General features: G+C 38.4%; 1 protein-coding gene across 3 annotated transcripts in view; it reads right to left on the bottom strand.

Moving 5' to 3' along the window:
- Positions 1-22210, bottom strand: part of LOC121324380 (protein FAM53C-like) — a 29621-nt gene extending 7411 nt beyond the window's left edge. For 2 of the 3 annotated variants that reach the window (XM_041266143.1, XM_041266141.1), the window contains exons 1-4: positions 22171-22204; positions 17975-18227; positions 16980-17031; positions 11663-12504 (exon numbers count right to left, since the gene is read on the bottom strand). In XM_041266143.1, coding sequence (XP_041122077.1) covers positions 11663-12504; positions 16980-17031; positions 17975-18052 — 972 coding nt within the window. In that variant the 5' untranslated portion in view covers positions 18053-18227; positions 22171-22204. Of the gene's footprint in view, positions 1-11662; positions 12505-16979; positions 17032-17974; positions 18228-22154 lie in introns of all 3 variants that reach the window. The other variant, XM_041266142.1, reaches the window with a different exon arrangement.
- Between the last annotated feature and the right edge of the window lie 3881 nt (positions 22211-26091).

The following is a 26091-nucleotide window of genomic DNA, read 5'->3' as shown; positions in this document are numbered from 1 at the left end:
ATATGTTTTCTCTTGTGTGTGTCACTCGGTGCAGCACAAAAACCAGGCTGAGCTGCAGCAGCCTGCTGCTTTGCAGTTTTCTGATTGAAATGTTTCTGCCGAAGCTCTGTGGCTAGCTTCAAGATGAAATCTTTCCTATTGATATTTTCCCTGGTGCATTCCTTGTAAAAAACAAAAGAATAGATGTCTGCCAGGTCCAGCAGAGATAATAGGCTGTAAATATAAATATAAAATAGAATATTGTAGGTTATATTCAAAATAAAAACATGCATTGCAAAAAGCAGTTAAAATGACTGCTCTGGAGGTTCTATGTAGAGGGGATTATAAAACTTATTTTTTCCAAACACCATCACAGTATTTAAGAAGAGCAAAGAACAGACAACCGCGTATCTTTCACGCATGCAGAGTACATTTTAATTTTAAAAGTGAAAACCGTCAAAATGACTGCCGTGGTGGTTGTCGTGTTAAGGGAACCAATAAAGCACTTACAGCCCTCCCCATAGTTGTCTTATTATCTCAGAGGGCGATCCTTACTGGTTTGTGGGAACCCTTATTAAAAAGGTTAGTATACAGGAGGTTACAGGGTTGAACAGTTAAAGAAGCTTGGCTATAAAACTCGAATCTGCATTTATAGAATGCAGTGTTTCTCAGCAGTTTGATCCAATAATTTTTACAGGTTTTTTTTGTAAACATTCTTGTGACCAAACTAGCAGCCCCAGAACAATCTTGCTGAAAAGGGCAGAAATGCACTACCAAATCTAAGGCATTTATCTTATAAATGCATCCATCCACGCTCATCATATGGGGTTAACATCAGGAGAGACTACCAGTCAAAATCTGCAGAAGCCTAGCAGCAGCATGAACTGCACTATTAATACAATGCAAGCACCTTACAAAAGCTGTAAGCTGTTTAAACACACACTGAGGTATAGATAGTGTATTAGGTTGGTGAATTTGCCAGTATTCAAGATTGGAGTAAGATTTGCCTACAGGTAGTGGAACTGATTTTGCTTATCGTATACATAAATTGTAGAAAAAAAGGCAAAGCAAACAAATAGTTTATTCCATGTCCCAAAAGAAAAAAGAACCATCCCCCAATAATTTTATGAGAGATAAGGCAATAAATGGTTGCATTCTCTCTGAAGAACCTACCCTCGGAAGCTGTAAATCCTTTGCAATCTCTGCCTCCCTGTGCTGCTCTACTATAAATTCTAAAACATTTTATACAACTAGGCACTGGTTGTAAATCGCAATAAAACCCAGATTAGAGGGCATCGCAGTGGTAGTTGCCACTGTACAGTTGCGTAACTTACCAATGCGGTCAACTACCAGACGTTAATGCTATCAGAACATCTATTCCAAAAAGATTAGAGCTTGTAAATATGAATGAAGCATTTTCCAACCCTGTACTTATAAAACAAATTGACAGACGTAAGTTGTAAGTTGATATGTTATCTTGGCCGAAACTAGTTACATTACAGTAGGTCTACTGGGAATGCTGGTTTCCTGAACGAAGAAAATAAAAAAGGAGCCTTGTTATTGAGGCCCTTTGAAATGATAAAATGTACATGTTTCTGCAGTTTGGAGATGCCCTCTTAAAAGAGAAGGTTTGTATTTTAAATGTTGAACACCTCCATTGTCCCTGGCTGCTGTGGAAAGCATTTACCTTCTGAGAACTCGAGTTATCCGTCACAACAGAAGACAAAGAAGCGAGCAGGGGATGCGTGGGGCGGAGGGATTCCATTGATTGGCCCTGCTGGGAAGGACTCAAATGAGTTATGATACTGACAGGAGTAGAGAATTCAGTAAGAAATCAACCTCTTCTCAATTTAAAGCCTTTTGTCTACATTAAATGTATTTTGAACACCACCATCACCCCCAAGCAAACACAGTTTTAATGCTGCTCGGTGCTCAACCATTCACTGCTAGGATTATCTAGGATAACTTCTGTACGAATCATCGGTCCTGAAATAAAAACATGGATTGAAACTGGGAACCACTGGCACAGGCCTCCAGTTTTCATATTGTAATGCACACAGCCAGGAGTAAGTAACACAAAACAGGTTTGTTAGTGCAATGCAGTTGGTTCTCCATTCACCTCTTTCAGATATCCGTTTGTTCTTGCTTTCACTCTCTACTACTGTCAGAGATCTGCAGGCGTGAAATGAAATGCATTGTTCTGGAGAGCTAGCAGAACAGGATTTAACATGACTATGCTGTCACACATTTATATATTTTCTAAAATACACACACACGCAGAAGAACATAAAACTAATAAGCGATTAAATGTAAATATTACTGATGCTCTAGTTAAACATATTAACATGAATTAATACATTTAAAAAAATAATTTGCACAGGAGAAAAACCTGAGCAAATCTATTACTGTGACTAACCAAGCTGTCTAACTGAACCCAAAATCCATATCACAATCAGCTTACAAACTCATATCTACATAGGTAGGCCTATAATAAACCAGTCTAGGCTTAACGTTGCTATCAGAAAGACAAGACATTTATTTTAGTATAGACTGCTTAACATTACATGCATATGGCTCTGAAAGAGCCAGGAGGTATATTTTCAAAGCCAATGGTATATTTACCATGGAGAATCCCACTAGCATGCTTTTAATCTGCTTTGTGTTATCAAAAGTTTTCTTGCTTAATAAAATAATGTAGTCCCCTAACTGGAACCAGACCAGAGGAGTGTTGTTCACTCCTCTGTGACGGCAGGGTGGTCTAAATCAATCAGCTCCTATAGGGAGGAAATTCTCAGATCCTTTGCTCACTAGACCTACAGGTTGATGAGCAGGCACAGCAGACAGTCTGTGGCTACACTGACCTCCTGCCCAGCAGGGGTCACTGTGGGGTGAAGCAGGATCTCCAAAGATAGATAAGGAAGTGTGTAGAATGGGAGAACAGATGTGCAACATGTAGCTGGAAAAAAATGTACATACAGTGACTTAACTTTCTATTCTAATAATGATCATTATTACTACAGTATTAAATATAATTTAAAATGTGGGGAAAAAAAACACAGAAAATATCCTGACTAGGTATTTAAATTATAGGGCACAAACATCTTTGCTTGATACAATGTTTCAATAAATGGGAATGCTTTTTCTGGTTGGGTATGTCTGTGTGTTAAACGCACCTATGCACAAAACACAACATCTTACACTGTATTTGTGCAGAGAAGCATTCGTTAAATGTTAGAATTAACACACAGCCACACAACCACAAATCTAGACACACAATAATTCAAAACAGATCATATAAAAGCTGCTGGGGCCGATTCCTCTGTGCTCTTTCAGACGTGACATTCCACTGAAGCACCAGAAAACCAATCACTGTCTGCCATTAACATTTTATTGAGTAAAAGGAAATTTAGCAAAACTGCTTAGAAAATTAGAGCCTTCCGTTATCCACATACCTAATATTTCCATTCAAAATAAATCTGAAGATTGCCAGTGGTTTTGTGGGCTTTAGTGTACAATATTTGACATTATCATATAGCCTGGTATTCTTCAAAAATAACAAAACTCAGTGACACAGACACGCTCTAGCGAGTCAGAAACCCCACATGTCCTGGTGACCAAACTTCCACTAGACTAACTGTTTGTTTGACACTTTCAGCGTATTGCACCAAGAGCTTTGGTTCTAATATCTAGCATATTGTATGCAACGTTGTGAGTTGCATGTTTGTATATGATAAGAAAATAGGAGCACATTCTAGAAATTTGTGAATTGCGATGCATGTGTACATTACACATTAGAATTGGAATTAAATGACAATCGTCAGGTTGCATTTAGGGTAATGTTTCAAATTCTGGAAAAAATGCATTTATGAAAGAGGATTTTGATTTTACAAAGAAAAGGACTTTATACAAACCTTGTTTTAACATCTCAATGCATTCAATACAAAACGAGTGCCAGAAGAATTACCTTTGGTTATTGATGAAGTTAAAAGGTAAACAGCTTTCTGTACCTTGAATAAAACACTACAGTACACTACTGATGTGTATACATCATCACAAAAACAAACAAACAAAAAAATAAACACACACCATTAGAAGCCTGGGATTAAGTTTAACAGCAACAATGCAATCTTTAAGCTTTTTAGCAGCTGCATGCAAAACATATGGAAACTAACTGCTATCTGGATTCTCGAATCAAATCACATGTCATGCACACAGCCTTGCTAGAACTTACCATTACCGTTTTAGTTTGCCTGTGTTTGATACATGGACATGCATCCAGTATGACGAATTTAATATGCACTCATCCGATGCAAACCAACAACCCACACAACTCTCGGGGCTGTGGCTTCTGCAATTTAGCTCTCTGCTCAACCGCAGGCTTTGTTGCATTGCTCTTACAAGGTTCTCGGAGCCCATGACGTCATAGCCTCATACATCAGACAGTTAACACATAGGCAAGGTTAGCAAATAGCAGCAATACCAATATTGCTGAGTCAACAGAGAAGTTATAGTATGTGTGCTTGTCTGATGAAACGGAATATCACTTTATTAAAAATCCCTTTTGACTTTATGAAAAGCACTTTGTGGTCTCCTGTAAAACAATTGACTACTTACTACACATTTCTCAAACGTATCCCCCCCCAGCATCATAAATTGCCTGTTTCCGATACAGCACACTGGTCCCTTTAAAATCACTGACCATGACACCACTATTCTGTACAGAATCTAAAAGGGAGATGGAGCTGGCTAAGAGATTGATGACATTTTATCATTGTTGCTTGTCACTGGAAAAAAACAACTACTTGAAAAATGACTGGAGGTTAAGGGATAAATTACCACTGTGAGACTTAGAAATAAACAAACAGTGCACTGTAATAACACATATATTCTGTGTAGTGTTCAGACGACACATACTCTGTTTTGGAACACTAGCTTTTACCCAATATTCCTGCTAACAAAGTCTGGCTAATAAGAAGCTGTGTGACCGTTCACTACTACTGCTAAGAGCTCCCTATAAGGCTGTGTAGTGCAGATAACTTCAGGAGGAAGCCAAATGTGGCTTTAAAGCTGGAAAATGAGTTGTGAAATTTCATGCAGGAAAATGACAGTGTCTTTTTAACAGAAACAGGATTTAATTAATAGGTACAGAGCAGAGTAACTAATTGGGGGGGGGGGGGCAGGGGGGGGGGGGGGATGGGGGGTGGGGGGGGGGGGGGGGGGGGGGGGGGGGGGGGGGGGGGGGGGGGGAATAAGAGTTCAGCAGAAATAAAGTATCTATCATTAAAAGATTTCAGACTTAAAACAATTGTGGAAGAATCCTATAGAACATGAGACATCAGATGTTTAATTTATGTTTATATAGTGTATTTTGCACACATTGCACTTACAATATAGTTTAAATTGTAGATATATAATCCGACTACCACATGAGCATATATACTTATCCGATAGTAACAAGAGGAATGCATTGTAATATCTAATCTCTTTCGTAAACTGTACAACATGCACTTTCTGGTTTGGCATTTCAAGTGTAAATTTCTAACCATATCAAGTAGTCCTAGGATACAAGAATATCATCATTGTGACATACGCCCAAGTCTGAAAATGACATCTTTTATCAGATACAGTTGCTAGCCACAGATACACAGTAAAAAATTAAAAAGTACCACCCAGGATATCCGTTGCAAGGCTTACCACACTCTCATGCGCTTCTCCCACATGTCAAAATTGGATATTGTGTTAGAAACCCCCCCAAAAATAAGATCTGTCATCCTGCAAAGCGACATAGATCACTGTTAAATCCACAAGTTGCCAGTTAACAAAAACAAATGTTTTTCAAGAGCAATTTTAGTGAAGTTGGGTGTATTTTTGGATTTGCCCACATTGCAGGTTTGACCTTCTGCATGCTGACAACCCTTGAGAGTGTGTGGGATTTCTTTCAAATTCAATCAGCATCTCTTATGATAAGCATTTCCCTAAATCCATGTAAAACACAATTGAGACTTGCATAACAAGCGCAAAAAAAGCACAAAACCAAGAACTGCAAGCCATAACAAGTTATAAACTGAAAGCAATAGGTAGGTATTCAATATTTTCTTTTTTACTCACACACACACACAAAACTGCATACCCCAGTTGAGCTGGTCTATGAAGATGTAGATTGTGGGCCAGGAGAACCTGGATTCAAGGACCACATAATATGTGAACTGGGTACATGGAGTCCCAGAAAGGAAGGACTGTACCGAGCCTCCACCCAGACCTAAATTTAACCTCAAGAGATTTAAAAAACAGCACAAGGAATAAAGCATACCTATCTTTTCTATACCAAGAGGCAATGTTTGTTTCCCTACAGCAGTCTGCACTGCACAGTGACACTGCTAATAGCCAAAGAATGCCAAGTAGAATAATTTGCACTTCAAACTCCATAGTGGCTGGCATTGTGCTTTGAAGAGGTCCTTAGAACTCTTTGAAATCAGCGCGACAGCACAGTGGGACGGGGTCACTAGCCTAACAGACTGGTGAACAGGGGAGCAGATGCCCTGGATAGAGATTGGGGGGCATGGGGCACGAAGGTCAAGGTCTTCTCACACTGCAACCATCCTCCTTTCCCTCATATATAAAATAAATAAATGTCACACACATTGAAAAAAATAGAAAAAGGTAAATAAAATTACATATTATGTTGTTTTTCTATTTAATATACAACGTGGGCTTTCTGTAACATACGGTAGCTGTGTGGATTTGTCCCAGGGATAATTCTGCCATTATAAGATAACTTATGATTGGTTCATTTTTTTTATCAGCTGTTTTTGATGTCCAAACAGTGTTCGGTAAAACCAAAAAAAGTTTAAACCTGAAAAACCGAACTGTGCTTAACACCACTGTGACAAATAAGATGAATAAAGTGTTACTTTATCACTCATACTAATGTATTATTCAAACAGACATAATTTAGAAAGAATAACAATGTATTGAAACTTTAAACTTTTAGCTTTCACTTAACACAATGAGCACGCGACTTAAAAACAGAAATCTCTAACTAGCACAAAACTAAGAATTTCTTATTTTAGTGTTGCTGCTAAATATTTAGCCTATTATGTTAAATGAGCAACACTTCAAAGTTATTATGCTGAAAATTTCCTATGATGTAATGTTTGCTATAAATAAGGATTGGAGGTTCTCCATGGAGGATGAATATGCAAGCTTGCACAACAGTTAAGCCAATGCACACACTGCTTAACCAGAATCTGGCATTAAAAAAGGTAGATGCAACAGTGGTGGGGGGGGGGGGGGGGGGGGGGGGGGTAACTGTGGCTGCTTCAGCCCATGTGTGTGTGTACATTACATATATAAAGTAAAGCTACAAAAGCTCTAAAATTCTAAAAAAAAATTGAGTCAGGTATTAAACTCTCCAAAAATTTGAACTTTTCAACAATGTAAATGCAATTAATTTTTTTTGTGATAGCATATTCCTGTTTTCTTTTTGTGTATTAATTTATTTACTGTATACATTTGAACTAGCACATATTAGTAGCCATGTTTTCTGACCACACTAAAGCAGTTATGAGGATCACTGGTTTCAAACATGCATTATATCCCATTACAAAACCCCAACCAAATGGAGGACAGTTATTAACATGCTGGGAGCCATACACTGCCAGGGTGAATTTGTCTGCCACTCTTAACATCCACCAATTAAGGCATTCTTTTAGCACTAGTTTATTCTTCAGTACCCCCCCCCCCCCCCCCCCCCCTTCCCTTCATCATGTGCTTAAATTGAAATGCAACAACTTTTGTTGTAATCTGTCAGCATTCAATTGAGGTACAAATAAATTACACTTCATGGTCGTAATAAATGGCAGACCTATTAAAAAAAAAAAAAAAAAGGGGGGAGTAGACACGAGTATAAGCCTTCTGTATCCATCTCCACCAGTAATTTAAAATCATCTTTTTTTCTACCCCTACCTTCTGTGAAAGCTGGCTGTGTTTAAACAGAGCCCCCTGCTCTCAATCCAAAGCCTGGGCATTCTGGATCGACTGCCAGCTGTAGCAGGGAACTGGAGTGCTTGAACCAAACAAAAGAGATGCTCTGCAGCTAATTAGAACACTCTCAATACCTCTGGGCAGACAGGGGCTGTAATTGGGGTGTTTTAGTGCACAAAAAAACCCTGCTTCTGACAAAAAAGGTATTTAAAAACTGGAGGACTGCGGGCTTGTGGATTGGTAGTTTTTTAAAATATATATATTTTCATGAAAATTGTGCTGTGCAGCACAATAAAAAGCACCTTTTTATAAAACCGTTCCTTTATAAAGACTTGAATCAATACTGCACAAACACCTTTTCATTAAGAGCTGCTGCAGTCTGTCTGCTGCCTGGCATGCTCAGTGGCCTTCATTATCCCCCGTGACAGAAACAGTGGAGGCATCCATATGCATGAGCTCGTCTGTCTGTACAGTATGTCACAATACTTTTTAAACTCTAGAGAATCACTCATTGTGATGAAACTTCTGTTCCTTAGGTGAACTGAATCAGGGTTAACAGAGACTTGTTAGGGTGCAACCTCCAATTGGTTGAAACTATAAGCGCCATGTAAAATACTTTAAATGTTGTTCTTGGTGTTCTAACACCACAATGGTATTATATTGTACAGGGACCAGAGTACTTCAGTAGCATTCCCAATTCAATTGCCTCTCTCTTGCTAATCCAGGATGCAATAGGAGTTTGCTGGGGCATTATTTTTTTAGGACAAAGCCACATCTCATGTTACAATAGCTCTTGGATTTCACCATTATACCAGCCTGCACTGAAATCAAAGCAACAGCAGGTGAAAGGCTCCATTCCAAACTGGCAAAGCAACCCCCAGTATAATAATTAGGCCCAGCTATGTGATGTTTCCCCATGTCTTTAAGAATGGCAAACATTACAGCGTCATTAAGGCAGCACCTCGATTGATTCTTAAAGTTTAAGGTCCCCGTCATTGGGAACAACAGACAAGAGCAGCTAAGTACATCCTGTTTGTGACTGTGCATGTATAGATATTGTCAATCTGTACTCATCTATCACAAAGACGTGCAAGGTTAAAATGAGAGGCCTTTCATTCATACAACATCAGATCTACGTGATTTCACAATTACCACAAACGACATGCAATGTGAGACGGCTTGCTATTGTGCAAGAATTAATTCAAAACAGTTGCATTAATTAGAGAAGTTCAGCTGCGTTCTTCTCCAAACAAAGGCCATGTGACAGAAAGCCCAGTCTTTTGTTCTGGAAGCAGGCAGCTTGTTGCAGGGAAAGGATGCAAACAGAGCAATGGAGTGAGGCCCCACTCCATAGCTATTGGTTCCCTAATAAAGTACAGCAGGGGAATGCAAATCCCCATTGACTTGACACACAGCCAGGGTTATCTAAAAGGTGAACCTTTCCTGATTAAACCAAAATAAACAAACTCTCCAGTGTAAAAAAAAAAAAAAAAAAAAAGCATCAATGTAGGCTAGCCAGGGCCTTCTTTAATAACTAAAAAACTGACAAATCTGAAGTCAAGATACAAACTTGTGTTACCAAATACAACTTTAGTTCTGTTTTATTAATATAAGGAATCAAAAATCCCTTTCAATGCTCATTTGGCATATCTGAAGACTAGTGAATGGATTTAACTTTTACAGATCCAATAGGCTCCATATTTGTTTGTAAACTAGACACAAACCACTACAGGATAAAGAAATTATTATTAGTTCTACATGGAACAATTATGAACAAGAGTAAATAGACATTTTGCAGCTAGCACCATGACGTCTGTCTGACTCCATCACATGATCCTCCTCCCAAAAAGCACTGTATTAGATAATGCAGTATATTTGCCTTATGTCTAGTCATGCATTCTTGTGGTGCACTGCAATGCATTCTTCTAAAAGAACACATTTCCACAGCATGGACAAAAAAACATGTACAGTGTAAAAGCGCTAAACTGCTTTAACATGCATTTCACACAAGTTACCAATAAAGCAAAAGCCCCAGGCCTCAAAAACACTGCACGCTGACCTTCCATGCAGACCTTGTTGTAGTCTGCATGTCCAGCCCTGTACAAACTGTTGCAGATTTAGGTGACCAGGATATTAAAGTTACTGTTCAGTGTTTGCAGTAAAATTCACGTGTGATGACCAAAGCCAAGCTTGCAAGGTCAAAAGGGCTTGTTGAATAAAGTGTTAACATACTGTTGCATAAAGCTCCATTCCCATGTCATCTCCATACCCACTGCCTCCGATATATTTAGAAAGTAATAACAGGAAACTCACAGCCTGATAGCTGAGAGTTCACTTCCTCTCTTTGCTTTCAGTAAAAAAAAAAAAAAAAATATATATATATATATATATATATAATAATATATATATATATATATATATATAATATATATATATGTGTACTACACATACTTACTGAAGCATGGAAACACAGGCATATGAGAGACTGTCACATTACATAGTGCATCTGCACAACAGACTGGGGCTGAGATACAACACTAAATAAAAACAGAAGTGCAACAAAGTCTATGACAATGTGACAAGTCTTGACAATAGCTTTCTGCCCACATTGCTCACACGTTCACACCTGCTTACGCAAGCTTGCGGTATACTGTTTTTATACACTATCTGGATTGATGATCTGTATAAAAAGTGAACATCTGGAGAATTCAGCACAACCCCCCAGACCCACCCCTCCTCCCCGCCCCCGCAACACACACAGTTTCACAATTATTTTTACAACAATGTTGTCACAATATTGTACATTGTCAGTAAACATCACCATACTACACTGCAGTATAACTGAACAACTTCATACATGGAACTAATGCAGCCAGATCATTTCCTGTTAAATATACTGAGAAATTGCTCTTCCTCACATAACCAAAGAAAAACTGCTTCCGGTTCGGTTCATTCACTGGATTGAAAATATTTCTCTAGTTGAGTTTTCGTTTCAAGGTAGATTTCAAATCAGAAACAGCTAAGGAAATGAGAGAGTTGCTGTGCAGCCTCAAGAATCCAAACTGAGCTTCCAACATCTGTCATTCACTATTTCATATTTGTATGGTTATGAAGAAAGCGTGGGAGGCTTGATGTGTTTTTTAATGGATCCTATAATAGGCCATAAAAACAGAGGCCATACTTTTGACTAAAAAAGGCAACATAAATCTTTATTTTTATGAACTCGGCCACCATATATTTAACTCTTAGAATGAAGAAGGGGAAGTTAAATGTAAACGACAATGCAATGAGCTGTAAGCTTCTTTAGAAGAGTGTATTGGTGTCCCAGTTAATATGAGTTCAGTTCTGATGGCTGGTGTACTCTCCAGAGATCCCACCTTCCCTCCCCTTGTTTACTTTAACAAACCCCTGAGAGGGATTTCACAACTCCAAATAGCTGTCTACATACAAAATGTCAGTTGTGCTTACTGCCGTTGGCTCCCACACTGAACAAGAGCCCTGAAGAGATTACTAACAGCAATTACAGACAGTGGCTGATACAGATCTCTATGCAAGACTACATCTACATCTGTAAAATACTCATAAGTGAAGACAGCCAAACTTTGTGTGTGTGTGTGTGTGTGTGTGTGTGTAATATATATAATATATATATATATATGACAGACACACACACACACACAGTATATGTATGCTTCCTTACCTGGTTCATCTTGAAGAAGTCAAGCACAGGACGACTCCATCGCTCCTCCTGGTCACGGCGGCGCTTGAGGCTAGCCTTGCGGTGGTCAAGGTCACAAGGCTGAGACTGGCTGCGGGGTAGAAGGCTCGGGGCACGGCGGCCCAGCTCTGGGGTGGAGGAGGGTGTGCTGCTAGTCGATGGGGGAAGGAAATGGGCTGCCTCCTGGATGTGGACAGGTGACAGAGAGAACCTCCGCTGAGAGCAAGATGAGAAGGAAGGAGGGAAGGGAAAGCAGCAGGGTTCCGAATCAGAGTGGAGTGGAAGCCCGGAGGAGCAGTAGTCCCCGAAGCCGCTACTTGGGGAGAAGGTCCAGGGGATGGGCGACTCTGGGGACAGGGCCAGGCTAAAGAAAGTTGGGCTGCTGGTTTTGATGGAGTGCAGGGAGGCACTGGTGACCTTTTGGAGTCGCAGGCTGGATGGGCGCTGAAGCCCTTGGTGCTGGCAGCTGCTACCGCCCCCGCCACTGTTGCACCTACGCTTGACAGGGGTCCAGATTTTGGAGCCACTGGGGCGCCAGATGGATCTGCAGCGGGACAGATCCTCTGGTACGGACAGTGAGCGGCAGTGCCGTTTAGTGGGAGGCGCGGGAGGAGTGCTGGAGCTCTCCTGGTTGGGAGCAGACAGGTCTGTGACAGAGGTGCTGGGCACATGGAATCTCTGTAGGGAATGCCCACTGTTGTTGCTACTGCTGTAGTTGCTGGTGCCAAAGCTGTAGCCAGTTGTCTGACTAACTACACTGAAACCCATGCTGTCATGGAGATCAGACTTGGGTGAAGGGTTCAATATGCTCCAACTACCGTTCTCTGAAAAAGAAAAAAAAGAAAAAAATTGAAAGAAATAAGCAATGAGTAATGAGTAATATGTGTATGTGCTTTCTATCTGTGTAAATATACATACTCCAGGAGGTGTATATCTAACCATAAAACTGGAATAATTGCAGTTTCCCCAAAGGAACAAAACAAGAATTATTTGGATAGTACCCGACAAGGCTAAATGCCAATTGGTCCACATAGTTATGCTTATAGGATTTCCAATTTAGGATTTTCACAATATGCATGGCAATAATTTCACAGTATAGTCTGATTTCATAACTTGCTGTTGTTGCATCCTGTAGTTTGAGCAAACTGGTTTTGTTAAACTGCAAAAGCCTGTATATCTCTTTTTATGGTCTTCTGTCAATTAAAAGCAATGGAGTACTTTTAATGCAAATAATTCACCTCCACGTTATATACCACCTAGCACAGTCAGCAGTAAGTTGGTAACTAATCAAACAAAGAAGGTTGGAATCTTAGCCTTGGCTGAGACTTGACATTTTGTAAAACACTGCACCAAGTGTCCCACCCCTTTTCAGCAGATTACTACATGCATAATCCTTACTTTCTCAGGCAATACAACAGTTATTCCTAACAAGTTTTCTAAGGCAAACTTTAGTCTAACTACCCTTGCTTACACCCAGTGGAACTGCAACAGCAACGAGAACCCTTTAGCAGCCAATGACTTGGCCCTCGATTCAGCTGTCCCCGGGAGGAGCAGGCTTGGAGAACAGGGCTTAGTTTTATGGCCATGATTCAGATTTACAACAATCTGGGTTCATGCTGCATTTTAATCATCTGCACATTGGGAATACTTACAGGTAGCTCTGATTGGACAACACTGAAAGATTCAACATTTTAAAAGCATTTAGCTGAAAGTCAAAGACATTATTAAGTAATTATTTTAATTGCAAATATTTAAGGCTACCAACATATAATTTAAGAGATTTTTGTTTAAATGAAAGAAGACTGCATAATGCAAACAAAAAAAAGATAGATAAACAGATAGATAAAAAAAGGATCCATGATTACCCACTACAATGGAAGACTGGAAATAAAGTGACTGATGTCAAAGAGTCCTCTATGGCACAGCATAATGAAGAAAACTCTAAACATGCAAGTGCATTTAAAATAAGTAAATACACACCGACAAAAACAACTCACTGTACAAAACAGCCTAAGGAAAGCAATCATTCACAAAAAATGCATTCTCTCAACTAAGACAGGTGTGCTTGTCTTTACTACGGTTAAATAATAACTGAAAATGCAACCCCATTGTTGCAAGGAGGAAGGTGGGACATGCCTCACAAACAATACTTCAAGTACTTCACGTTACATAAAAACCCCCAAATGAGGAGAGATGGATTGCTGTTACGGTCTGCAATAAATCAGGAGTTCATCTACTTGTAAGTACATATGTTTAATCTAATAAGTTATAATTATAATTATTTTCCAAGATACTGTAATATCCCTAGCAATGAATTCTTAATGGTAACATCATTTTTGAAACAAGGCCATGTTCATAACCAAGGCATACTAAGTTACCCTTTAATTATTTGCCTTGTGTTATTTGTGTGCATTGACAGATCACATTGTACATTCCAAGATAATCAGCTACTAATCTCCTGGAATGTGCTCATTCAATAAAAATAATTAAATGTGAAAGAAATATCAATACAGTCCCAGCAATCGCAGAACAATTAAATACATATTTTAAAAGTGATTGAATTAAGATACAGTAGAATTGAATAATTGTTACCCTTCACTGAACACCTAGTTAGGTGTGCACTGCAATATGGGGTTAATATCCACACTTCAAGAACCACAGTCCCTTCCACCTACTCCTTCACTTAAAAACAAAAAAAAAAAAATCAGAACTAAAAAGAATAAACAATTACATAAAACTCTTCTCTGTGCTGCTGCCACATCACCTCGTTTGCAGCATTATCTACCCGAGCCTGATGACAGATAAGTACAAAAACCACAAAACAACCTCATACTTGCTGCAGTCTTGTTACTACAGCTTGTATAACATAGAACTCCCTTTAGTATAACTTGGGTCATTGCTTCCCATTTCTGAACAGGCTTCTAGTCCATTCAGGCACTATAAAATCAAGCCCACTTCTTTTCATTGTTTACTTAGCTGCTTGCACCAAGTTCTAGTGATAATGGATTAACCATGCACTGGTATAAAACATTCTGACAAGAATTTATGCAGCCACCCTGCTCCAACACCCGATCTTTCCACAGAAAATAATAACTAAAATGATCATCTAAAGAGACAGCACCTGTCGTAACTGTCGACACCCACAACAACCCACATTTACCGAGACAAACAATACCATCTTTAAAAAGTAAAAAGAATATCAGACGAAAGTTCCCCCAACACCTACAGGTCTGCCCAGTAGATGACATTTATTTATTAATGCTCATCATTACTCCTAAGACGAAGAAACAGAGAAGACACCATGCACCAATAGTTACAGACAAGAGGAGAAAGACAAGCTCCACAGAAGGTTCATCAGCACAGAACAAGATATGTTGTCCAAGCAGGTTCCAGCCTCAGGCTGATGTGTTTTTTAGTAGCTTAATGACAAGGTTAACAACTAGCTTTTTAAATTAAAAACTCAAAACCCTGAGAACACAGTTCAATGAAACCAGCTGCTCTAGCTCAAAACAGACGGAAACCCAATTCTTTTAAGTCAAACTAAAAATAACTTAAACTAGAATAATTGTACCCTGTGGATGGGAAATCTTCTTGTTTGCACTACTGGTCTTAAATGAACAAAACACCTGTTGAACTTTTATTGGGAAAAGCTATTGTTTAGCTACCAATACATGAAGTTGAACTTTCAAAACTCACTCCAGTATATCAAAAATTAACTCAAAGATATCAGACTACGATGATGTCTAGCCGTTTAATGCTTTTATTTCAGCCATTTTATGAAATCAATCCTTACAAATAAGTGTCCAGTAACTATCACCCAAATACAATATATTAAAGCTGATGTGCTTCCATTTTGCCACTGTTATTCTGCCACGAGGCAGAATCATATTTGCAGTAACCTTTCCTAAATTTTATATTGTTTTTTTTTTTTTCTAAAACAATGACACTCAATGACCCTATGTAACAGAATAAACACATTATAATATTCTACTTCTGTGAAGAAAGCCATCTGAATATGGTAACTAAAGACATTAAAACATATTCGTTTGTGTTGGGGGAAAAAAATAGGAAGAATGTGTGTTGGTCCACTGATTAAAAGACATATTTACTCAGTTTTTCTATAATTTTTAACCTGCAGCAACACCAGATAAAACAAGCAAGGTTGGGCCTGGTAAGTAATTGGATAGGATACACTCAAGCAAAAATCAAGCATTAAGTTTTTAAATGCAGACGCAACACAAAAATTCAAGACAATATCGAGAAGCTTCGGGAGAATGAAAAATATCCTGAATAAGCGGCTGTCCCAATTAAACGAGAGGCAGTTGAGACGACCTTGGTCACTTTGTTTCTAATTGAAAAGAAAGAATGAAATCACATCACATTACAATTAAATTTTAAATACATAATTTTATTTCTAAAACAAAACTAAAAATCCCTGCTTTTTTATTTCTACATGACATGGAAAAGAATGGAATCACATCTTATCACAAGGCGAGGCACCTGTGATGTTGACACATTAACTCTCTTTGCAGCAGAAGCCTGCGAAACCACAGGAGACTCCTCCTTCAAGAGTTCAACATAGTTTACGCAAGTCACAAGAGTAGTCATGTACTCACTGCACTATGCTACATGACCTGTCTTGATATGAAAAGCGATCTCCCTTCATCATTTGAAAATACTGTATCCCAATTAAACGAAGTGACGTCCCAATTAAACGACAAATAGCATTGGGTATAACTGTCTCCCAGAGTTTCATCCCATTTAAGCAGAAATCTCAATATCAGTACCTCGATTAGGCGTTGTCGACTGTATCCAATAAATAATAATTTAAAAAATTTAAATAAAATTTTGGAACTTCACTGGCCTGTGTGGGGGGAAAAAAATGAACACCTTGTATATAATGCACAACTACCCCATAAAAACACTACAGTATACTGTATAGAAATCAACTATCCAAGTATACTGCACATCTCGTATATAGCATACAACTGCATATAACATGAAACATTTTGTGGCCATTATAGGAGTGCATGTTCTAATATGAAAAGGTCAGTATTCAGTATCACAGACGCTAGAGACGGTTTCTTCTTAAATCCCCTTCATCCCCACCCTCCGTTTTTCTCATCCAGAAAATGACAGGTATAAATTTACCCTCCTGCTGCTACAAAAGAACTGTTTGAATTTCTATGTAAAATTTACTATAAAAACCTTATCTGATTTGCTTTCCAGCCACATTACTGTAATTGTGGTGTGTGTAGCTGGCGCAACACATATTGTAAACCAACACAAACAACCATACCTGGTTTAAATGGGTTCCAGCAGACTCCTGTGCTGGAATGATCAGGCACTGACTAAAGACAAGGAAAAAAAAACACAAAAAAAAAAACAAAAAAAAAACTGTGTTACATGCATACCAATGCAACTTCTCAGAAGTTACCCATCTAGAACCAAACAATAACACTGTCACTGTTATTGCCAAATGCCACATACTGGTAATTTTCAAAGCATGTAAGTGGACAGGACACAGAGTTTTAGCCCCAAGGATGAATGTAAGAGAAAACTTGTATTAGGGCTTGGCTAATCTTAACATTGTTACTTTGCATGTCAGTGTGGGCACCACTTTCTTTCTGATTCGAATGTCAGATGAAGACTAATAAAGAGAAACATGACGGCTGGTTCAAACAGCGGTGAAAGGATCAGGAGAATGCCAAGATCACTCTCAACTAGACAGAATCATGCTGACTCAAGTATAGACCAATGCTGGTTGTCAGAAACTTGGCTTTTTTTTTTTTTTTAGGGTTCAAGGAATATCGGCGATGGCATAAAGCAGAAACTACTCCAGTTGTTAGTTTAGCATGGACACCCTGCCATGGCCAGCCATATGTCCTGAACTGTCCCCAATCAAACACTGAGACATGTTTTGGAGGCAAATTTGAGTCAGCCAAGCTGACATTTTGTGAGTGAGCCAGGGTATGTAATGCCGAAATGGTGGGACACCAATCCTCTTAATCCGTTCCAGGACTTCAATGTGAGCATTCAAACAGAGGTCTTGTGCAACATTAGAAAAAATGCACATTTATGGCAATGTATACAAAGTTAAGATGCACTTTTACTAAAAGTTAACTTGGGTCATGATTTAAAATTCAACCTCTAACGTAACAATGCTATTGCCTACCATGATTTGCTATCTACTTGTGTCATACTGTAGCAATGCTGTACCTATAGAAACATGTTTCTTTTTTTTTTTTTTTTTTTTTAATTCGACTGACAGACTTTGGTCAGCTTGCATCTTACCAGGCTGAGATTAAAAGCCCTGCATTTGGGGTCGTCCAGACTTTGCTTCTGCAGCTGCTCGGTGATGAGGGTTACCATGGTACTGTCTTGGACTCTGCCAAGCTCAGTAGGAAAAAGTGTCTGTAGTGTCCACCGCCTGACACTGGCACTGGCACGGCCCCGTCACTCGGCCAGGCTGCCTGCCCTGCTTTTCAGTGGGAGGCACTCATTGTGGCGACTGCTGTAAGGCATCTGCTTAATCCATCATCGCAGCCTGCACATAGGAAAAACAAAATGTTAGCCATGACAATGGGCTCTACACAGTAAACTCAATTCATAATTGTATTTTTTGCTGTAAGCTTTTTTAAATTATTATTATCGCCATCAATATGTGCTTGCACCCCAATTGTACCTACCAACCTACCTGTGTAAATATCATTAGCTACTTTAACGTCAATATTATGAATAAAACATTTAAACAACAGTTGCCATGTCATTGAAATCCATAAATGCCTCTAGCGTTGGTTCTAAATGCAATTAAAATATACACACTATGCCAAAGCAGACTGGAAGGGAACAAAAACAAAAATTTATAACCAAAAACAAGAAGTTTTTGTTGTGCATTTAGGAGGTGCAAGGTTTGCATGGAAGAAAGCAAAAAAAGCCTAGGACATTAATCTCTTTGAACATCAACCCCACAACCACAGCTGTAAAAAAATGACAAAAAAAAAAAAAAACACACATTTTGTGAAGTGAACGATGCAATACTTGCAGAATGACATTACCACTGGGTTTCTGATTTCCAACGACAGCTGTCATACCACTGCTATTAAAATTACAAACCTCTGCTGCTTCCTGTGCAGTGAGACAACACCGGCGATCTCAGCAGCTGGTACAGTGGAAAGACATACAGGAAAAGACAGTCTTCTGCCCACAGAAGGGCTCGGCTCAAAAAAAAAAAAAAAAGAGCCAACCCAGTCTTTTCAGCTAAAAAGGACTTATTTTACAACGCGAGAAATCTATGCGAAAACACAACTAGCTGTCAGATTTGGGGAATATCCGGAAGCACCGAAATCCTGTTGCACAGCCTTCATAAAAAGAGGCTGCCAAAGAATCCTTACTCTGCACAGTACACAATTAGTAAGGAATAGTATGTACAGAAAAGACCTGCAAGGCAAATAACAAAATTAAATAAAACAGGGATTTTTAGAGCAAGCAAAGTAGACTTTTACACTGCACTTTCAGATCATAATTCTGCCTTGACCAAAATCCCCTTTACTCTGCCTAAATTACTTCAGTATGTTCAGAATATCAGGAGGCAAGAATGTCTGCAGACCAACGTAAAGGACAGTTGTGCAACTTCAAACAGGGGGCAGTAAATGGTGTACTGAAGGCAAATCAGGGTTGATTTTGAACCATTGGTCACTTCATACATTCCTGCCATCTATGGACATAAAAACACCACAACGGCTGTGTTTATTGTATTCTGTTTCAATATGCGCATACCCACACCAAGTTGTAGTGGAAGAATTTACTGAATGGCATCCATGCATAATTTTAAAAGATTATAAAAAGGCACACCCTTCTCCTCCACACCCTTTTTCTGTATCCTGGACACTATGGTACTGCGGACTAAACTTGAAACCAAATGGTGTGACTGGGATATTCCGCCAGGGAGAAGGCAAATGGATTCCCTGGGATGTGTTGGGTGTAAAATAAATCTTCACACTCTTGTGGGATGCTTGTTGGTATTGCATTTTCCTACAAACCTGGGGGCAGATTTGCAAAGCCTTTGCACAATTTTAATGGAAAATCCAAAATATTACATAGGTTAAAAAAAAAAAAAAAAAAAAAAAAAAGGATTAAAAAGTAGATTTAAAAAAAGACTTCCAAAACAGCCAGGCAAGTGTGTACTTTTAGTAGCACATTTTACCAAGTTAAATAAAGCATACTGCCAATGTCAGACTCTTCTGAAAAGAAATGAAGTCTTTGGTAAACCACGCTGTCCTCATGCTTCCTTTAGTTTTCATTAATGTAATTATTTATAGGAGTTACAAGGCAAGGAATGGCAAATGCTGTTAGCTTGAAAAAAGTTACACTTCCCTTTTATCCTGCCCATGTCATTATTTTCTGTCCATTAGAAATCAGCTCTAAGCTTCCACTATTGAAAAGCTTGCACGATAATGAACAAATACAGCATGCATTGGTGGTGTAAACATTAACCCAGTCCCTGCTCTATACTCTGATGGTGTCCTGTACTTCACAGTGCATATACCTAAATATTGCTTTTAATGCTGAAGCCAAACAAGTAAGATTTTCTAGAAGTGCTCAGGACTACCAGACACTTGGACTGACTGGTTAATGAGTTGAGATACACCCTCCATTCTGGTATCCAGACTAAAAATCTATCTATACTTTTTTTTATATAGCTACATTGTGTACATTTCCACACACTGAACACATATCAAACACAAAAGAAATCCCCAACACACCACGTTTTATTCTTATAAAACACCCATGATTATTTACTTCATTTACTGAAAGTACACATTCAGAAACAACTTATAAATTATGCAATCTATGCAAAAATAATTTGCATCTCAGTGTTTCTGTATAAAAAGAAGTGTTTAATTATGCAAATATCTTACTACTGGTTTGAGACAAATCAGCAGTTATTCAAATTAAACACAACATTGTTCTACAGCTTGATCTGAAGGAATCAAAGCAATCAAACTCATTGGCCAGCAACAGCTGGAACTGGTATTTTCAGACAAAGAATTCCAAAAAATACCATGTATTTAAAAACAACAACAAAAAAAAGTGTAATATATTGTCATTTTCCAGGTTAGAACAGAAGGTATCTGTTTTTTTAAACATTGGATTTTTGTAAAAAAAAAAATAAAAAAAAAAATAAACCCTTCTACCCTTCATATGGATATAATCTGGGTTATTTTTGTTCTGTATTATAAATTCAATGAGACAAGCCAGTTACACCCTTTACATTCACCAGGTTATTCTCATTACAAAACAAAATGGCCACATACTCTACATAAACTTGACTATTACATGTGCGAACTTTGATAACCCTAACACATGGCAATGCAGTGATCTCTCCGTTTTTTCTATTTAAGAATGGCAACAGGTGGTCTGAAGTGTGTGCTGTAAATGCAGTGCAGTGTGTGCGTATCCTTATAATGTATGCAAAGCTAAATAAAAGAAAAAACCCTTGACAGGGCGATAATATTAAAAGCCGATTGTTTTTAATAAAACAAGACAAACTAAATATGGAAGATATTTGCAGTATCTGTTTAATGTGTTTTTACTGCCACGAGGCCATCTTCTCCCATAAGTATTCAGCATCATTGCATTTTTAGCATTCCCTAAAATGCTGCTACAGTTCAAGGATTTGGATTTATTTCCTGGGGGATTACACAAATAACACTGAATTTGTGAGGCACAGTAAACTCCGTTGCCTCTGTTTTAAAGAAAAACTAATGGCTACTTAATATCCCCCCCAAAAAATCCTATACTATTTTATTATTATTATTATTAATATTAGTAGTAGTAGTATTATTAATCAACTAAAATTTGGATTCTATCTGCAGAACAAGACCATGTGTGTGCGCGCGACTGTCTTGGTGTGTTGAACTATACTGGACAGCATAAACGCAGGACTGGTCTGTTCACTCACCGGTTACCTTAGAAACCACTCGGTAGGCAGGCAAGCTCCAGTTCTTGTTAAAAGAAAAAAAAGGTTCCGTCTACTTTTCAAAATCTGAAGCGTAATATTACAAAATCGTAACCAGCAAAATCAATAAAAATGCCTGTCAATGCTATTTATTGTTATTATTGTTTTTTTTTTTTTACACATACCGAATATTTAGGTATACCGATAACTGTGATATTTGTAAACACACTATGTCAAACGTAATGAAAGATACCATTTTATAGTAAATCATCAATTAAAGTGGCCTAAACAAAAAAAAAAAAAAAGGTTTAAAAAGCTGACATGTTATTTATTAGTAAATGCAAAAATATATAACCCATGTTTTGCATGGTGCGGTATGTATTTGTCTGAATACATATTATCTTCAATTTCTCCTTTTAAGTGATATGAAATAGTTAATATTAAATCATTTTAACAGTTAACTCTTAAAAGTTGCACCTATTCGTATTCCACAATTAGTATGTTCAACATCACCTGTATTGTCATTTACCTGCCTGATGTTCCTCCTTAGTTACCCTGACCAGCACGGAGCAATGACAGGCCCTGCAAGTGGCTTAAATAGTTACTAGGAGATACCAACACAGTGGGAGGGGGCTAACAGACTGAAAACAAAATAGTCATTTTGAAAAAAAATAAAATAAATCAAGAGATGTTGAAATAACAAAATTATTGCTTTATAACTAGAAAATCTAAACGTGAATTAAGTTTTTTTTTCTGCTTTTTTATTTTATTTTGTTTAAAATATAAATGTTGGTCTTACCCAAAATGTCAGAGATCTGTTTTTGTTCAAGAAGGTCGAGTTGTATTTGTGAAAAGGACGGGGGTGGTCGAGAAAAAACAGAAATGGGATGAACAACTAATACACCTGCTATTGTTGACTGTAAACGTTTTGATCCATATTTTATTCAAAGTAGTTGGTTGTGTTGGAAAATTAGCGACAATATTAACAAAATGTTTTTTTTACGCCCTCACAAATTCACCCCCGAGAAGTGAATGATTGGACGCGCCTTCATAGATTGAGTTTTTATTTATTTATTTATTTTTTAAAAACTATGGGTCGTGGAGTTTTGCTTAGTTGTGTTAAACAGTACAGCAAAGATTGAAGACTAAGTATACGCGAATAATTCATATTAATCATGTGTACTCATATTACAATAAAATCTCGTCACATGTATTTAACTATTTATATTAATTCTATGGGATACAATAAGCAGCCAACACATATGCAATTATAAAGTGAACCATAGACATGTACCGCTATACATAATGTGATTAAATCAAAGGCGATATAATTGTTACCTTTTATTAAGACTGTTAAACCAAAAGAGGAAATTAATAAATTCTGTTGATTCATTCTTACACTTAAACATATACATGTGGAACTTCTTTAACTTAGGCTGCCACAGTTGGTGAAACAACACATTTTGGGTTTATTTTTAAAACAACCATGCTGCAGGGAAGCATGCTGTAGAGATAAATTCAGGATCAGTAAAAGCATTAAAAACCCTTTCACTATCTCCATAGGAACCCTGTAGCTGTGGACCCATATTTTCAATATATTCATGCTGTCTTTGACAAGCAGTACTGCATTCCTACATGCAGAGCTGTAAAAGCACACTGACAGTTTTTATACGATACAAAGCTGGGAGGAGTGGCTCAGGAAGTCCAAAGGGCTTTAGACCACATTCATAATTGTGCAGAAAAGTTGCACATTTTAATGTTATGCTGGTCTAAAAAAGGTAAGATTCCAGTAACAAAATGGGGGGACTGAACTAGAACAGGTAAAAATTGCCATTGTCGGCACATCGGCACAGAGACCAGGCGCAGAGAAAACAGTTGTAAGTTAGAGCTCATGTTAGAGGTTAGGTAGGAAACCCTTATTTATTTATTTATTTTTTTACCTAAAGACTGATGAGTGAATAAAATAAGTTACCCTTTTGTTGGTCCAGAGACAAAGTTCTGGGATCAGACACGAGGAACCGAAGGAGCAAATAGATGGTCCGAAAGGGCCTCATTGTAACTTTTCTTCTGTTCTAAAAGCACGGGCAGAGGGCAGCAATTACAATTCAATTTTAATAAGGGTTCACAAGCCAATGAACTACAGGAAGGCTGTATTAATGAAGAGTCACTTACTGCACGAACAACCAGCAGTAGATCTTCACCTGCTGTATATTGTATCTGTAAGCAAAAGATGTCCTCAATATAATCCCCCTCCAGCACCAACTGAGTGGTAAGGGGGAAGGGAGGACAATTAAGGAGAACTGCAGGAAACTGTTTTAAGTACTACCAAAAGGGAGAGCTGTGTAATATGTAGTGACACGTACAAAATAGTAGGAGACAGCTGAATGTCGAAGTCTGTCTAGATACGCGAATACGTTTTTAACACTATTGAAAAGTTGAGCAAACCAAGGAACGTAGGCCTCTCCCTTTAGAATTCCTTAGCAAATGAGATCATCCGAGGATCTCAACAAACATGCTTTTAAAACCATATGTATTTGTTTACTTGAAACAAAAAAAAACAAAAGAAATAAACACATAAAATTGGATTGGTTTTCTGGATGTGATTACTTGCCCCACACCCACCCGAATCCTTACTCCCCCCTCCCCCTCCCCCCTCCCACACACATAAAGAAGGACTGGGAGGGGACTGCCCCCCCCCCCCCCCCTCCCCCCCTCCCCCTTTTTTTTTTGAAGAGTGTAACCCAACAGCAAATCAGGAAAGATTTAATTGCTCCCTTTGGTGTTGGGGTGAAATTCCTACAGATAGCAAATGAGATCATCCGAACGCAATAGATCAGTGCCTCAACAAACATGCTTTTAAAACCATATGTATTTGTTTACTTGAAACAAAAAAAAACAAAAGAAATAAACACATAAAAACACACACACAAAGCAGCTAGGGCTTGCTGTTAAAATGCTTTCGGTCTTAATAGATCATTTCCTGACAATAGTTTAAAAATAAAAATAAAAAGTGAAATGTAAAACTATGTAACACAATTTTTGTTCCTGGGTAGGACAGTGATATTTTGAAATGTACCTATTTCCAATGAGAAAACGGTCTTTTCGTTCATATAAAGTCAGAAAAAAACAACAGATGAATCCAAATTAACATGCATTTATACTAAAGTAATACAAAAATGACTACAAAAGACTTAGAAGTGAGTAGTTTTTCGGGATTTACGATTATACTGTAAATCACTTTCACGAATCAGCACCCAAATGTAGTCTCCCATCATGTTATCGTTATACTGTCCATGGTAGCGGCGCCTTGCTCCTCCAAGTACGCTCCCATGTTCTCCTTGAATTTATCAAGATGAGCATCAAGGATATGGACTTTGAGGGACATCCTACAGCCCATTGTGCCGTAGTTCTTCACCAGAGTCTCAACCAGTTCCACATAGTTTTTGGCCTTGTGATTGCCCAGGAAGCCCCGAACCACTGCGACAGAGCTGTTCCAAGCCGCTTTCTCCTTACTAGTGAGCTTCTTGGAAAATTCATTGCGCTCCAGGATCTTCTTTACCTGTGGTCCGACGAAGACACCGGCTTTGACCTTTGCCTCAGACTGCTTAGGGAAGAAGTCTTGAAGGTACTTGAAGGCTGCCGACTCCTTTTCTAGAGCTCTGACAAATTGTTTCTTAAGGCCCAATTTGATGTGCAGTGGTGGCATCAGCACCTTCCGGGGGTCCACCAGTGGCTCCCACTTGATGTTGTTCCTCCCCACAGAGAACTCTGTCCGCTGTGGCCAGTCCCGCCTGTGGTAGTGCGCCTTGGTGTCCCTGCTGTCCCAAAGGCAAAGATAACAGGGAAACTTGGTAAAACCACCTTGGAGACCCATCAGGAATGCCACCATTGCAGCCTCTTGATGCCATCTCAGAAAAATGCAGATATGTATCCACTTAGGCAGCTGGAACTAAACTGAACTGGTGGGCTTAAGGCCCCTGTATTTATACTACTATTTATATTACTGGAAAGTTCTAGAAGTTACTCCAAGTTTACTCAGTACTGAATCTATCTGGAATGTTCTGGAAAATAGGTAAATTTCAAAATATCACTGTCCTGGTCACAAAAGCAAAGTTTGTGGGGAATAATAGCCATTTTATATACTTTTGAGACAAAAGCAAATAGGAAATAACACTTACTACCCAGGAACAAAAAAAAAAAAAAATTGTTACATGGTGTTATCAAGTGATAAACGTAACTACATCGTATGCCATTTTGCAGAATTAAAGTATTTAAAAGACAATGAAAAGGTAGTGTCTGTTAGTCTCTGGGTCACACAAGATTAAACAATTGCTTCAAGTTCTACGACGTACCTTTAAAATGAATACCAAAATCATCACGGTTCACATGAGTCACATAATCCTCATTTAAACAGACTACAGGAAGTTGCATCACGTTTCTGGGCAGAAGA

The sequence above is a fragment of the Polyodon spathula genome, chromosome 12 (genome assembly GCF_017654505.1).
Source record: "Polyodon spathula isolate WHYD16114869_AA chromosome 12, ASM1765450v1, whole genome shotgun sequence".
In the NCBI taxonomy this organism is placed as follows: Eukaryota; Metazoa; Chordata; class Actinopteri; order Acipenseriformes; family Polyodontidae; genus Polyodon; species Polyodon spathula.
This window is presented reverse-complemented; position numbering and strand designations above follow the sequence as displayed.